This window comes from Adiantum capillus-veneris, chromosome 23 (assembly GCF_014529385.1).
Source record: "Adiantum capillus-veneris isolate H3 chromosome 23, ASM1452938v2, whole genome shotgun sequence".
Lineage (NCBI taxonomy): Eukaryota > Viridiplantae > Streptophyta > Polypodiopsida > Polypodiales > Pteridaceae > Adiantum > Adiantum capillus-veneris.
In genome coordinates this window covers 66,108,695-66,124,311 of record NC_140953.1, presented here as the reverse complement: position 1 = coordinate 66,124,311, position 15,617 = coordinate 66,108,695, and the positions used below count along the sequence as shown (strand labels likewise).

The 15,617-nt window shown below is 42.6% G+C and overlaps 1 protein-coding gene across 1 annotated transcript; it reads left to right on the top strand.

Moving 5' to 3' along the window:
* The first annotated feature begins 9,931 nt into the window (after positions 1–9,931).
* LOC147427897 (uncharacterized) lies at positions 9,932–12,735 on the top strand. The gene has a single exon (XM_086497026.1). It carries the CDS (start codon positions 10,224–10,226, stop codon positions 12,534–12,536), a length of 2,313 nt encoding a protein of 770 aa, XP_086353152.1. The 5' UTR covers positions 9,932–10,223; the 3' UTR covers positions 12,537–12,735.
* Positions 12,736–15,617: the final 2,882 nt, after the last annotated feature.

Below are 15,617 nucleotides of genomic sequence, written 5' to 3'. Positions count from 1 at the left end.
TATTTTTGTTGGTTATAGTGCTGAAAGCAAAGGTTACAGGTTGTATCATCCGCAAACAAAACGTATTTTGGTTTCACGGGATGTAGTGTTTGTGGAAGATTCTGTTCAACCCTTGCTGTCATGTACTAGAGACAGTAATGTAAGCTCACAGGACATTTATGACACTTTGTTGCCTCTTTTCAGTGGTGGAAATACGAATGTAAGTTCCAATGAGGCAAATGTACAGCCTATGGGGGTTTCTGAAAATGTTTTAGAACAGCCTATTACTGATGCAGATGTACATGATGTACTTGATGAGGAAAGGGCTGAAAATGAGCAGGCTAGAGGTATGCCAAAATGGCTGGTGCACACTTTGCGTGACAGTAAATTGGATGCACCTTTATCTAGTCGTACTCGTTCAGGCTCTCGCCATGCATCTTATGCATCAGATTGTTATGCTTTGGCTGTGTCTAGTTTACATGATGTTGAGGAGCCTCTGTCTTTTGATGAAGCACAGAATTCAGAAAATTGGATTGCTGCCATGAAATCAGAATATGATGCACTTATAGAGAATGACACATGGACTTTATGTGATTTGCCTCCTGGCAAAAAGGCCATTGGTACCAAGTGGGTTTACAAGTTGAAACGCAAGCCGGATGGTGAGATCGATCGCCATAAGGCTCGACTTGTTGCAAAGGGTTATGCACAACAAAAAGGCATAGATTATGAAGAGACTTTTGCTCCCACTTGTCGTATGACTACTGTGCGTTTTCTATGTGCATTGGCAGCTCATTTTGGTTGGGATGTACATCAATCAGACATTGTTACTGCTTTCTTGAATGGTGACATATTTGAGGAAGTTTATGTAACGCAGCCTCGCGGTTTTGTCATAAAAGGACAAGAGGACAAAGTGTGCAAATGTAAGAAGGCTTTGTATGGGTTGAAGCAATCTCCTCGTGCTTGGTATGAGAAAGCTGACACTCATTTGGTTAAACGAGGCTTTCGTAACAGTCCAACAGAAAGCACATTGTATGTAAAGCGTGAGGATGATGTATTTCTCATTGTGGTTCTTTATGTTGATGATTTGCTGATCACTGGACCAAATGAGAGACATATTGCTGAATTTAAGGCTGATTTGAATGCTACTTTCAAGATGAAAGATTTGGGGCTGTTGCATCATTACTTGGGTATACAGTTTAAGCAGTGTGATGGTGGTATTGCCTTGTGTCAGAAAAGTTACATAGAGACATTGCTATGTAAGTTTGGACTTGAGGATTGCAAACCTATTGCCACTCCCATGGAAACAGGTTTGAAGTTGAGTCTACATGATGCTGGCGATCCTGCTGATGTCACTCTTTACCAAACTGCTATTGGCTGCCTCATTTATGTATGCAACACGAGGCCAGATATTCAGTTTGCAGTCTCGCAGGTCAGCAGATTTATGCATAGCCCAGGGTCTAAGCATTGGCAGGCTGTCAAGAGGATTTTCCGCTACCTTAGTGGCACTTTACATCTTGGCTTGTTTTATCCCAAGGGGGGATCATTGCCGCCAGACTTACATGCTTTTTCGGACTCAGATTGGGCTGGTTGTTTTGACACGCGAGTGTCCACAAGTGGTTTTTGTTTCATGCTTGGCAGTTCATGTATATCATGGTTGAGCAAGAAGCAACCTACTGTGGCCACTTCGAGTTGTGAGGCTGAGTACAGGGCAGTCTTCACAGCTACGGTTGAGTGTGTATGGCTCAGACGCCTTATGGCTGACTTGGGTGTTGGACAAGACACTGCCAACACTATCTACACTGACAGTCAGAGCGCATTGGCAGTTGCGAGGAACCCAGTTTTTCATGCTCGCACAAAGCACATTGAGGTGCATTACCACTATGTCAGGGAGAGGCTCTCAGCAGGAGAGATCAGCTTGGCTTATGTGCCAACACAGGACAACCTTGCAGATCTTTTCACAAAGGCATTGTCTCGTGAGAAGCTTGAAGCTTTCCGCAAAGCTTTGGGCTTACTCCCCTTTGTGGACTGATCCTGTCCTCAGGGCATGGCACTTCCCTTTACTCATGTGCCAGCTCTCGTTCACCGCATCACTCCAGGGGGGATTTGTTACCATATACATGTGGTAGTGATGTGTGTGAACACACTAGGACCGCCGGGGCATTTTTTCCCTCTTTAGGAGGTTTTTTCCCCCGTGCATTGTATATACGCCCATCACTCTAGGGCTATCTATCTTTCCATTGCACACTAAGGAATACACTCTCTATTGTGTACCTTGAGCTTCCTTCGTCTTCTCCAAGCTGTGTGTGTTTCTCTGCAACCCTAATTCCAACATCTTCTTTCTCTATAGTAGAGCTTCCTATTTCCTAAGAGGGAGTGCCACTATATCATGTCCAAATTTTTTGACAAGCTCATATGGCTTGATGATTAGGAGTTCGGCCAATTCTAGCACTGTCATACTTCATGCACTCCTTCTGTGAGCCTTCTAGCATATCCTCAATCCATATCCTTAGCTCATGTCTAGCATCTGTGTGCTCTGTTTCTTCTTCAAATTCATGGAGACCTCCCCTGGATGATGTGCTTAGGATGTCCACTGGGGATAGATCTGTACTCTCAAACTCTATCATCTGTTGATTATGTGTGATAGGCACAATAGTTTTTTTTTGTAGAGCATTGATCTCTAAAGCTTTAGCTTGTACCTCCATCTTGTTCATTTATGCCTGCTGGGGGGTTAGCTCTCCTATGCTTTAGCTAGTTGGTCCTTGATCTCTTTGATTTCTTGCTCCCTTTGAGAGTTTGTTGCCATCAAATCCACCATAAGGAGCTACTACTGCAGTTTCTTCGTTTCCAACTCCTTCTTCAATGCTTTAATGTCTTCAACATTAGGCATAGGTGCTTGAGAAGTCTATGTAGGTGCATGTACATATTGGTTTTCTAAGTGGGTGGACAGGGTTTCACAACATCATATGGATCGCAAAGCTTGGATACTTATTTTGCTCCCCCTCCAACACGGCAAATGTTGGTGCAAGATTGAAGGCGGTGTGCCATTATGTAAGTGAAGACTTTTCCGTTTTCTTTGAGCAACTTGAAGCCTATTGGAGGTAGTTGGAGATTGCCACAAAGGTGAGAGGCAATCAATTTTTGAAGTTACCAAAGTTTCTTGAGTGCTTGCATCCGAGGATCAAAGATAAGGTGGAAGACGATGGTGATACCTATGAAGACATGGTGTATCTGGCCAAGATAAAGAACAAAAAGGTGAAGCGAAAGCTGGAGCTCGGTTTGTTGAAGACTTCAGATTATGTGCCCGTTGCAAAGCTAGTAGAGTATTCTATGGTTCAACCAAAGGCAGTGCCAGTTGTGCAAAATGTAAAACCCGTTAAGGTAAGGCCAACATGATTATGTTCCTTGGAGGTTTCCAGTTTATGTTGTGCATGTGCCAGTGATGGATGAGCTTGTCAAAGAGGATAAGCCCCTCGTTGAAGTGAGCCGGTGTGCCAAAGAGGTAGCAAATGTGGGGCTTCTAGAGCAGATTGAGGAGGTTGTTGTGGAAAGTGAGCAAAGCCTAGATGAGGGTCAAGCATTTGTGGAGCAACAAGTGGTTGAAGATGTTGATATCGAGGCAGTGTATGATGCTGATGAAGATGGAGAGGCCAGTTCCAATTTATAAGAGACAAGAAAAGAAGATAGATTGGATGAGCCCACATCCTATGGTGAGGAGACCGGGTCTGATGAGCGCGTGATAGTAAAGGTAAAGCAGCCTGATTATGGAGTCAAGGTGGTCGGCTTCAGGTAGAATTTAACATCTAGGGAATCAGATAATCAAGCCTCAAATGGCATGCAATGGAAATGAGGACAAAAAAAGGAGTTTTATAAGGTATTTTGAAGTTTTCAAGTGGGGAGCTTGGAGGGCCATTGGAGGGAAGATCCCCATGGGACCGCCACATGGCATTGCCGCATAGTACCACATACGAGCACAGGGTTAATCATCTCGGGCTTCATATCCCAGGGCGTGACATAATTTGAGGCATGAGCACGAGAGAGAGAGAGAGAGAGAGAGAGAGAGAGAGAGAGAGAGAGAGAGAGAGAGAGAGATAGATTTGATGGTGTAGCCATGGCGGAATGCCTTTCGGCGGAGTAGTGGTTGTGTGTATGGCATCCACGGGCGGTAGTGGGCGCCCTCTGGCAAATTTTCGCACCGCGGTAAGAGTCGCAATGGAGAGCCCACAAATGTGGCTAGAAGAGGAAAGTGTGTAGGTCTAAGTCATGACTAAAAATATGAGCGAAGCAAGTTTGGATGTGACCAAAACTTGAGCACTCTCTAACAACTTGAATTTGTAATTGTTTGGTTAAGCTAATATAGTACACTCACCATTTGTAGTTTTGCAAAAAAAAAAGTAGTTTTAAGGCATCTCTCTCTCTCTCTCTCACACACACACACACACACACACACACACACACACGAATCCTAACCCTGCACAACAACCCTTCTCTCTCGTCGAACCCTAACCTTGCCTGCAAAGCAGCCCGCTGGGTGCGAGGGCGGCACCTGGCTTCACATGACTACTCGATAGCTTCGCCCTTCCACCTCGCCAAGGCAACGTCGCAGCCCTGCAACCCCTGGTCTCCCTGTGTACCTGATTCTGCTCTATGACCCTGCTCTATGTGCGACCCCGCTACCCCGCTCTGTATCTCGCTCTACAGTCGCAGATTCCGATTCCTCCTTGCTCTACAGTCGGTCGATCCCAGCCAGTCAAGGTTTTTATCACAAGGGAGGTTTCCCACATAAAGGGATAATTGACGGGCGCACACAGTCCCACACAACAAATCTATGTTGTAGGTTCCATGGCAGAACGCAAATGAGCACCCCCGACATCAAGATGTACTCATTCTTTTGTGGTCCCCCCTCAAGTGGATCCGCTGGACCGCATCCAAGCCGAACTCAAGGAGTTGAAGGTAGAGAATTCCGAGCTCAAAATGCACCTCACCGCCCTCAAAGCCCAACTCCCATCTCTCAAATCTCATAAACAAGCAGACACAGATCGCATTTTAGCCAAGGCCAAGGAGGTAGAGCACACATTTACCCAAAATATGGCCTCATTAGCCACTCAAACCCAAGAGAATGCTTCCATTGTCTCCTTCAAAGTGGAGGAGTGCTTGCAGGAGCACCACCATCGCGAATGTCTTGCATTGACCGTTCACATTGGTGGCTTGCCCTCCACTTGGTGGGAAGAGGGTGACAACTTTCTTGACACATGTACACTAGTCAAGCTCAACGAGGCCATCCAGCCCATCAAGTTCGATACCTCGACCATCGAGTGCGTACACTGTGACCACCGCACCAACCAAGGGAGCCTTGTCTTCAAAACCAAAGAGGACCGCACGGCACTCCTAAAACAAACTCACCTTCTAAAGGGTACAACCATATGGATTAGTGAAGCTGTAACGCCCATGCAATTCAAGATGAAGAAACAAGAGTTGCAAAAAGTAAGAGAAGCACGGGCTGCAGGTAAATGGGCCATCTACCGTGATGGTAGAGCCATCATTGAGGAGTTTCGGGCACAAAAAGGCCCATAGTATTCTCTTGGATACCCCCCCCCCCCCCCCCCCCCCCTTCATTTTTCCCATAGCCACCTTTATCACATAAGCAACATGTGTTGCAGTTTTGTTGTAAACACCCCCAACAACTTTTCTTCCCCCTCACTTTTATTTTCTTATTGCCACACTTGCCTTAGCCGTTGTAAATTTGACACCCTCTTTGTTAGAGGAGTGCTTTTGTATGCCCGTTTTTTGGTCCCATGGGTCATATTTGACCTCCGAGGACGATAATGAATCTCTCTCTCTCTCTCTCTCTCTCTCTCTCTCTATGTCTAGGTTTAGAGACTTTGGATAGATCTTTGAGGTCACTTGGGATTTTTTGTATAACATCAAACCTTCTATTCTTATTCTTCTTCTTCTTCTTCTCTCTCTCTCTCTCTCTCTCTCTCTCTCTCTCTCTCTCTCTCTCTCTCGTGCACGCGTCTGAATCACTTCCAATTGAGGTTATGGATATGGAGTCTCTCTTCCAAGGGGTTCACCATGGAAAATTTATCTCACCACGTAAGTGGGGGGGTATCATATTTATATGGGGGGTGGGGGGGGGGGGGGGAAGAAGTAAGAAAAGGAGAAAATGAGAGGAAGCTTTTGTGTTTCAAAATTCATGGCTTCCCGAAATAGTTTGGCCTCAAACTTGTGAGGCATTAGCTACAAACATACATGCAAGGACTAACACTGCTTTGTATCAATTGCTTGTTTTGTGATTATAGTTCATTTGTTGAGGGATAAAAGGTATAAAGAGTTTGTATAGATGCAAATTTACACAGAGAACCTAACAAAACTTTATAACCATATTTTTTGAGTGATTTAGATGGGTCAAAATTGGACGAGTAGCTAGAGTGCAGGCTGAATGGGTACATAGTTTGAAAGTCAAACTAAGACACATTGAGGGTACATCTAGTTATCAACCGAAGTGGTTAGTACGTTGCCAGTCACTATGCTACACGCTTTTTGACTAATTTTACTCAATTAGATTATTTGAGACCTAAATTTTATATGTAACATAAGGGTATGACAGTTTTCAGCATTGATTATTGTATAAGCGTAGAAAGGGGGGTCATATTCCCTAATATGAGTCATATATATGGGCTTTATCAAAGTTGTCTGCTCGTAAGTGAAATCCCATTTTGTATATAGAGTGAATCCCCCTGGAGTCTCTCTCTCTCTCTCTCTCTCTCTCTCTCTCTCTCTCTCTCCTTGAGAGAGAGAGAGAGAGAGAGTCATGGAGTACATTGTTAAGATGCGGCAAAACCCCTTCACATTGACTTCCAAGAATTGTATGGGAAACAAGTAAAAAAGTCCAAAAGACGCACAAAACAAAAATCTTAAGTTCGGGATGGATGAAAGACATTAAGAAAGGGTTTGGAAGATGAAATTCATTACACGTGATTCATCCTCAATAGACCAAAGTAAATGAGGCTTTTTTATAACGTCAATGTATCATGGCTTCGTAGATTTTTGAAGCTCTGAATCATGCTACATACATTACATCACATATGTAGCACCCGACTACAAAACCATTTTCTTGTCTGAACGAGGGAGCCCACACCCACCCTTATGTACTCGAGCCCATCCCCTTGAGTGTGACCAGTTGCATTATTGGCTCCATCTAGCTCACCTCTCATTCTCTATGATGCGAGATTGGGCATTGGGACACCAACGGGGAGTCTCATTGACTATGCACTTTATGCCCTCCTAAAGGTCATGAGTCGAAGTATTGCACCCCACTTGAGTTCTCAGCTTTTGATCACATTAGAGCTTGCTTTCCCCACATTTTCAGCCATGAGATGTCTCTACACTCATTACTCTCCCAACCAAGATGAGGACTCTCTATTGCAAAGCTTATTTTCCCAATTCTTGATCATTCAGCGTTACTTATTATCAACTCCACACACCCACACTAGAGGTCATCTTTGACCTTTGAGCCGGATAATGAAATGGGGCACTTGAAACCAAGTCTTGAGAGAGTGCAAGGGAGAGGTGCCACATGGAGGGCAAGCGTGAGACTAAGCTATTCTTATGAAAATGCTGATCCAATTACATACAATACTATAACAAGGAATATCAATAGGTCATGGCTTTATATTTAATCCATCAAGGAATAAAATCATGATTTAAAGAAACATAAAACTCTATTTTTTGAAGAGTGGGTTTGGAATATTTTAATTTTAATCAACTGAAAACAATGGTGTGATATTTCAATTACATCAAGGTGGAATATTAATTAGAATCTTTGGACGTTGAATATTTTGATCATTATTAATTGGTGGTCTAGTGAGCCCAAATTTTTTTTGCAAAACTCACAATTGTGAGTAGATTATATTAATATAACAAAAAAATTACAAGTTCTTGTCATGCCATGATAGCTTCCTAGGGTCATCATTACATCGGCTCACAAGGAGCCACCCTTTGGCAAGAGATCTAAGAGAGTTAGTCATAGCAATGCCTAAGGCCTTGTTCCCCTCATCTAAGTCATTCTATTTCCCGATGGCAATAATGGGTGGTCTAGCGAGCTCCATTTTTCCTCGGAAACATCGAGATTCAAGAAAACCTAGAAAACCTTGAGATTCAAACCTTGGTTACAAATTTTCCCTCAAACGACAAGACTAAACTTAATTTGAATAACACTTTCTTTATTTACAATTGACTATCTCAATTTTGCATTTGAAGTTTTCTATTAAAGATAGCCCTGACCAGGATGCTCTTCTTATCTTGTGAGCCAATATTTATACCCACTTCAACATTATTTAATACAATTTCAAAAACTATACCAATCAGTCGCTCTGGTAATTTCTTTGCAATTCTTAATAGGTGAATATGTTAAATAACTCACATTTTTACACTATTTTATGCTAAATTCTTATCGGAATGTTTCCTCTTTCCTATTGTCATGATCGGCTAGTTTCAATTTCCAACGGTCCAAGGCTAAGCTGAGGCACACTTTTCCCAAACACTTTAAATAATAATATTAAATATTATTAGCAATGGAATTGATATGTACCATATTTGACAATTGGTTTCATGAAATTGGTGCAAAACCTTATCAATTTAGCCCTAGGGTTTTGCACCAGAAGCTCTTGAGTTTAAAACATTTTGGAATCTTGAAATTGTTTCTTGGGGGATCACTATTTATAAATTGTGTATATGGCATGCATTCAAGGATTATTTCTGTTTATGTGTGAATGTTTGACAAATAAAATACACCCCTCTTTTATTCATTCTATAAGTTTTTTTCAATACCATTTTATGGTACCCTTTGGTATGTGAAAATTTGAGAAAAATAAAATTTAATAACCTGTACTCACGTGATAATCACATAACCATTAAGTGAAACCCCACCCTCGACAACGGCCAGAGTGCTTATCGATCTTGAACTCAAGAGTTGACGAATAGATCTCTAATGTACATCTTGGGATTGTTCCTCCGATATCTCTCTCTCTCTCTCTCTCTCTCTCTCTCTCTCTCTCTCTCTCTTGGTAAATTCTTTATCATGTTTTCCTAGTAGGTCTTGAGTTTGTCGGGATTAGTTCTATGAGATCTCTTGGGATTGTTCCTACGGTGTGTGCATGTGAATAAGAAGAGGAAAATGCAATAACCTTTGTATCACCCACATGTGCTACACTCATTATCCAATTTCCCTTTGGAGTAATAGGTCTCGAGTTCGGACAGAACTGTGAGGTCTCTTGGGATTGTACGTAAGGCGTAAAAAATCTCTTCTCATGTGTGTGTGTGTGTGTGTGTGTGTGTGTGTGTGTGTGTGTGTGTGTGTTGAGTTCAAGACTCGTTTAAAAGAACCATGAGATCTATTGATATTGTTCCCACAGCGGAAAAAAGACTAAGACCAAGAAAATGGAATAACCTTTCTATCACCCACTTGTGGTAGATTGGTTATCCATTCCCCTCTTGAGTAATAGCACTTGAGTTCAAAACTCGTCGCATAGAACTATGAGGTCTTGTGGGATTGTTCCTACGGTATTAGCTCTCTCTCTCTCTCTCTCTCTCTCTCTCTCTCTCTCTCTCTCTCCACACACACACACACACACACACCCAATGAGAGGAATTGAACTTGGCACCCACACAACCTTTAGAGTGTGACTAGGTGAAGACCATGTTGCCCCAAATTTCAATACAATTCTATGATGCTTTTCATGGGAATATCAGCCCCAATTTGGGGGTGGACCCACTAGCTTGTTCAAGGATAATACAAAAATCTTGTTAAGGAATATTCTATTTTACAACAAAGTTTAATAATCAAGGTTCTTCAAATAACTATAGTTGGTTGGAAGATTATATTTGGAAGTGTCTAGCAAGAGATGATAACAAGGAATGGGTCTCTCTCTCTCTCTCTCTCTCTCTCTCTCACACACACACACACACACACATACAAACGCGGTTTTCTTTGGTGTTTAGCTAGAAGACTAATTGGATCCAACTCCTAAGCAAAGGAACGAGCAAGGGGGATTAGGAGAGTGTGGCGATAATCATTAAGGGATTAATCAAGAGTATTTATAGAGATTGTGGGCGTGAGTGATGTCTTCTACGTCGCGAGAGAGAGACTGAGAGTCTAGACAGAGCGCGATAGAGATGCTTAATGGCATGCATGGGTTCGGGCTTCTGAGTATGCATTGAGTGCTCTTCTCTCTCACACTCATTATATGGCTTCCCATCACCAGCTTGCCATTAATGCTTCAACAGCTACCTCCTCCTGCTCTACTGCTACGTCCATCAATGGCAAGCACTACTACTCTCTCAGATCTTCTAATGCAGAGAATGATGTGGCCAAGTGTGAAAGCCAGGAGGAGAGCAGGGATGATGCAGATCCCAAGCTGAATCATGACCTTGGTATAAACAATGAGGAAAGCTGCAGTGATGGAAGCTCAAGTGCAGCCAATCATGAAATCAATCACAGCAGTACTGGAGAGCAAGTGGAGGTCAAGTCAAGCAGTAGCAAAATGGATGGAGATGTCAAAGGCGCTGATGGACATAGCCCCGATCCATACAGCAATGCCGATGTAAATGCCGGCACGGATATCAATCCTGCACCAGCGCCGGAGATAGCTAGTGCAGTGCCAGGAAAGCTGAGAATGAGAAGAAAGAAGTTTCTTGGTGTTCGCCAGCGGCCCTCGGGGCGTTGGGTCGCAGAAATCAAGGATACCACACAGAAGATCCGCATGTGGCTCGGCACGTTCGACACCGCCGAGGAGGCGGCACGCGCCTACGATGAAGCAGCCTGCCTGCTGCGTGGCTCCAATACCCGCACCAATTTCCTTCCCTCTCCGTCATCTTCATCCCCTTCCTCTTCGCCACTCGCTTCACGTCTCGCCCATTTGCTTCGAACACGCCGCAGCCAGAGCAGCAGCGCTCCAGGGTCCCCAGAGCTGCCAAATATATCGGCCGCCACCATGCAGGCGCCGGCTATGCAGCCTAATCCAAGCAGCCCAGGGATTGTAGCATCATCCCACATCAATCCATTACTGCCTCCTCCTTTCAGGGGCTCTAGCCAAGGCCTCCAAGGGGGTAGACATTTCCCGAATCGTTTCCTCAGTCACCCGTTCTCGGGCCCGACAGCAAAGCAGAGCTTAAACAGTCATTTCCTTCATCACAAACATCAACAAAGCCTTCAAAACTTTTCACACAGGAAATCATTGCTGAACCATGGATATTCCTTGCAACATCTCCACTCTCATGATGCTGAAGCTCAACCTAGGGTTGTCCAATCATGGATTTCGGAAGCTCGCAAGCCGGCCAATGACAGTCCTCCATCATGGAGACCATATTCCAAACTTGAATCTGAGTCTTCCGACTCCGATCCTTCCTCTCCCCAAACTGACTTTCTAATGAAATACATGCCTAGAATATCACACCATTTCGATGATGATTGCCAGGTTATGACGATGAGTGACAGCAATGCCTTCCATTCATCCGAGCATCTGGCATTTGATTACATGAGCCTTTTATCTGGGCAGATTCTAAGCAGCACAAATCTACATGAGAGTGCTGATCAGGAGATGGAAATGGATGACCATAGCCAAATTTTTGCAAGAGACAAGCACCTCATCAATGCAGAAGATATCGACGATTTGACGCACGATCAGCATTCAATGAAGAGCAGTCATTACCACCATAACTACAGGGGTTCAGGCAGCTTCATGAATGCATTGCTGGGATTCAATGACGACATCATATTGGATTCGTCCGATCACACGAAAAGCATAGCACCTTCATTTGATCACAACAAGGGCTTACCGTTCGCAGATTTCAATGTGGACTCTTCTCTAGCTGGTACAAGCCTCATGCATGTGGATGATTTTCCACTGATAAGTGAGCTTTCAGGGAAGCTTGAATTAGCAGAGAGCAATCATGATTACACTAATAATCGCAGCAATGACGCGAGCAATCATAGCAGCAGCAGTAGCAGCAGCAATATGGGCAACAATAATGGTCATGATAAAGATGACAAGGTGGGATTACATGCGAGTGCGAATGCCGACTTGGAGATGAAGAGATTGCAATTCGAGCGGAGGGCGTCGACTTCCCTCTACACATTGACGGGGGTGCATGAGATGCTAATGAAGCAAAATTCCATGTCCAAGTCCGGGGTTGGCAGCAATAATAATGTTTTAGCAGGGAATGTTACTGCCACTTCTTCATTCAATTTTTTGAGTACTTCCCCTTCTTACATCCATTCATCACCGTGGAAACCATTGTCAGGGTCATCCTTGTCAATTTCCAATGGTGACGAATCGACAGCAACAGATGCAAATGTAGTCAGTGGAGCTTTAATGATTGCACAATCATCAATGCCCGCTAGATCAAGTTCCCCATCGGACAACATGCGCTCTGACACCACAATTAATGGCACTACAACTAGTAGCATAAGCAGTAATAACTCAGATGCTCAGAGCCAACAGGAAGCTGCCATGTGGAATTCATGGGACCTTGCTCCCCTCTGCACTTTGGTTGCATGAGAGAGAGAGAGAGAGAGAGAGAGAGAGAGAGAGAGAGAGAAAGAGAGAGAGAGAGAGATGATTGATTAATCATCCTTGATTTGTTATAATTTCACAGATTAAAGTGTAATTAACTCTAGACTATGCAGAACAATTACTGGTGGGTTGGTCAAGTGATTATATGTAATCCTTGTGATATTGCATTTATACCATAAATTCAGATTTTTTCAATATCTTGACACAATCCAATGCATCATTAATGGTGGTTGCAATCTGCAGGTATGGTGTACAACACTCTGTTGATTGTAGAGTGTAGATTGAATTTGGCTTTCGATTAGTGGGCATATAAAACTCATAATTAAGCAATTTGATCTCAGCGCAATAATTTCAATCTTCACTTAAGCTCATGTACGAGGGTGCATGGATTGGGTTCATCAATGTCTGCGTAATGTGTGCTAATTAAGCCTTACATGCTAATAGAGGAAGATTAATCGTGAGTGATTAGTGAGTGCTAATTTTCCATTAACTGGAAAGAGAGTTTCAAGGTCAAAAGTGCAAAGACCATTCGCCAAAAATGGCTCAAACAAGTCGTGCTTGACGACGAAGGCGAATCCCTACATTTCTACAAGAGGGGTTGTAGGTTCACACCACATGGCTCGTCAACCGACTCACGACCTGCGCACCATCAAATATCGGCCAGGCTATCTCAGTTCTATTTATAGTCTTCGAAGGGCCCGTGTTAAATAGGCCTCAAATATATATTGGTAAAGTTTTAAACTCAAGACCTCCCATATTCCTCTCTCTCTCTCTCTCTCTCTCTCTCTCAACTCTTTTGTCTATTTTACATGCCTCTATATTACATCTTTTGATTTCTTACAGAGCATCTATATACTTTTGTATATGTTGTTGGGCTGTGTGTGTGTGTCTCTCTCCGCACACGAGACGTTCAAGAGCCTCCATTCAACAGATTTTGATCAAGAGCTTGGGCCACTTCATTTTGTCCTCAATTGTATTGTGCTTTGAACTTATCACAATGACACCCCCCCCCCCCTCTTCCCCCCTCCCTCTCTTTTGGAAAACTCTTTGTCTATTTTACATGCTTCTATATCACATCTTTTGATTTCTTACAGAGCATCTATATACTTGTGTGTGTGTGTGTGTGTGTGTGTGTGTGTGTGTGTGTGTGTGTGTGTGTGTGTCCGTACACGAGACGTTCAAGAGCCTCCATTCAATAGATTTTGATCAAGAGCTTGGCCCACTTTAATTTGTCCTCAATTGTATTGTGCTTTGAACTTATCACAATGACCCCTCCCGCCCCCCTTCTTCTGCGTCCATACTACATAAACATTCTCGCTTGTGTTTCCAATGGTATCTATTATAGATGTAGCTTGCAAGAAGAAACTATTCATCACACTTTTTTCAATTGTAGACATAATGTCGAGTGTATAGAAGAACTGCAAAAAGTTAGTGCTACAGGTCATTCTCAAGTCTCTTGGAGAAATTTACTTCTAGGTGAATGCGCATGCTAGTATATGGATGCCCCTCTCTTTACATGTCTGAGAGGAGCCTACTTGTGGCAAATTTGGTCTAAGAGGAATAAAGCATGCTTTGAGTTAACACATTCCTCTTCTACTGTTCCAATCTCTCTTAGCTTCATTTATGTTATGAAGGAAATCAAAGGTCAAGTTAAAGATGCAGATCAATGTGATGTGAAGGACGTACAAAAGCCCCTTAAATGGTAGAAATGGAGATCAACTATTCTAGATTTGTATCAACCCTCAAGACTTCTTGTTATCCAAAACTATCTTATTGTCCAATACATGATCTGATAAGATCATTACATGCTTTGCTCATTGTACTTTCACCAAGTTTTTGTTGGTCAGGATAGCCCCACTACAAGAAATCACTCCATTACCGACGCCAAATTAGTGATGTCGTTGGTGGGCATAGGTATATGCATTGCTAAAACTGGAGGGAAACCCAATTTTTTTAAAAGTAAAATTTTTAAATATTGATGTTGATATCGACACCCATATCAACGCCTATAGCGACACCGCCTACAAAATAGAACTTGCAACTTCTTTTTTGTGTTTTCGCTCCATTTTTGCCTCTTCTCCTCTTACTCTGTACTAGTCTCTACTCTTCTCCTTAGATCTGCTAGTGTTGGGCTCACCTGGCTCAAGATATCCACTCACACACTCCCTTGCAACAAGAAGGTAAGATTTTGTTCGAGATTCATGGTAGATTATTACGTTTTTGCGTGTGTGTGACATTGTGTGTGTGTGTTTTTTTCCCCCAGGTTTGGCAGCACTCAAACGCATTGTGCTCACATAGGTTGCATGTGAGTGCCATATTCTTTTCTTTTCTTGCATACACACACACACACACACACACACACATAGACATAAACACGTACATAAATACAAAAGCACATATATTCACACATAATTAAACACACTATGCACGCATGCACACATACATTTTCAAAGAAAAAAAATAAATTATATATTAAATTCGTTCTTTTTAAATTTTGACTAAATGTTATCATTCACAAACAAACATATTGAAATTTGGCAACAATCAAAAATATTTTTAAAAAAATTTATTGAGTAATTTCAACTTTGATTAGTTTATAAAAAAATTTATATGCAGTTTTATTTAAAATTTATGATGTACTTTTAAGTTGTGGCTTGTCGTAGGTGTTGTAAATGTTAGTGTTAGAGTGTGATCTTGATACAGCTTTAATTTGACCATCTTAACATGTTTAGGTTAAATTATTAGGGTTAGCGCCTTAGGTTTAGGTTTAGGTTATAGTGTTAGGTTTGAGTTTAATTATTAGGGTTTGAAGGCACTTCCCTCTCCCAATCATTGAAGAAGAAGAAGAAGAAGAAGAAGAGAATTTTAACGTCGTAGGAAACCATCCCATGAGAACTTAAAGACCTATCCTTTGTCTGAGTTCTGTCAAAAAGTGAAAATCTAAAGTTCCAAATCTTCTCACTCTTTCCCTCTCTCTCTCTCTCTCTCTCTCTCTCTCTCTCTCTCTCTCTCTCTCTCCCCGCCCCCCCTCTCCTCATGCTTCTCCATCTCCACCTCCAATTTAGA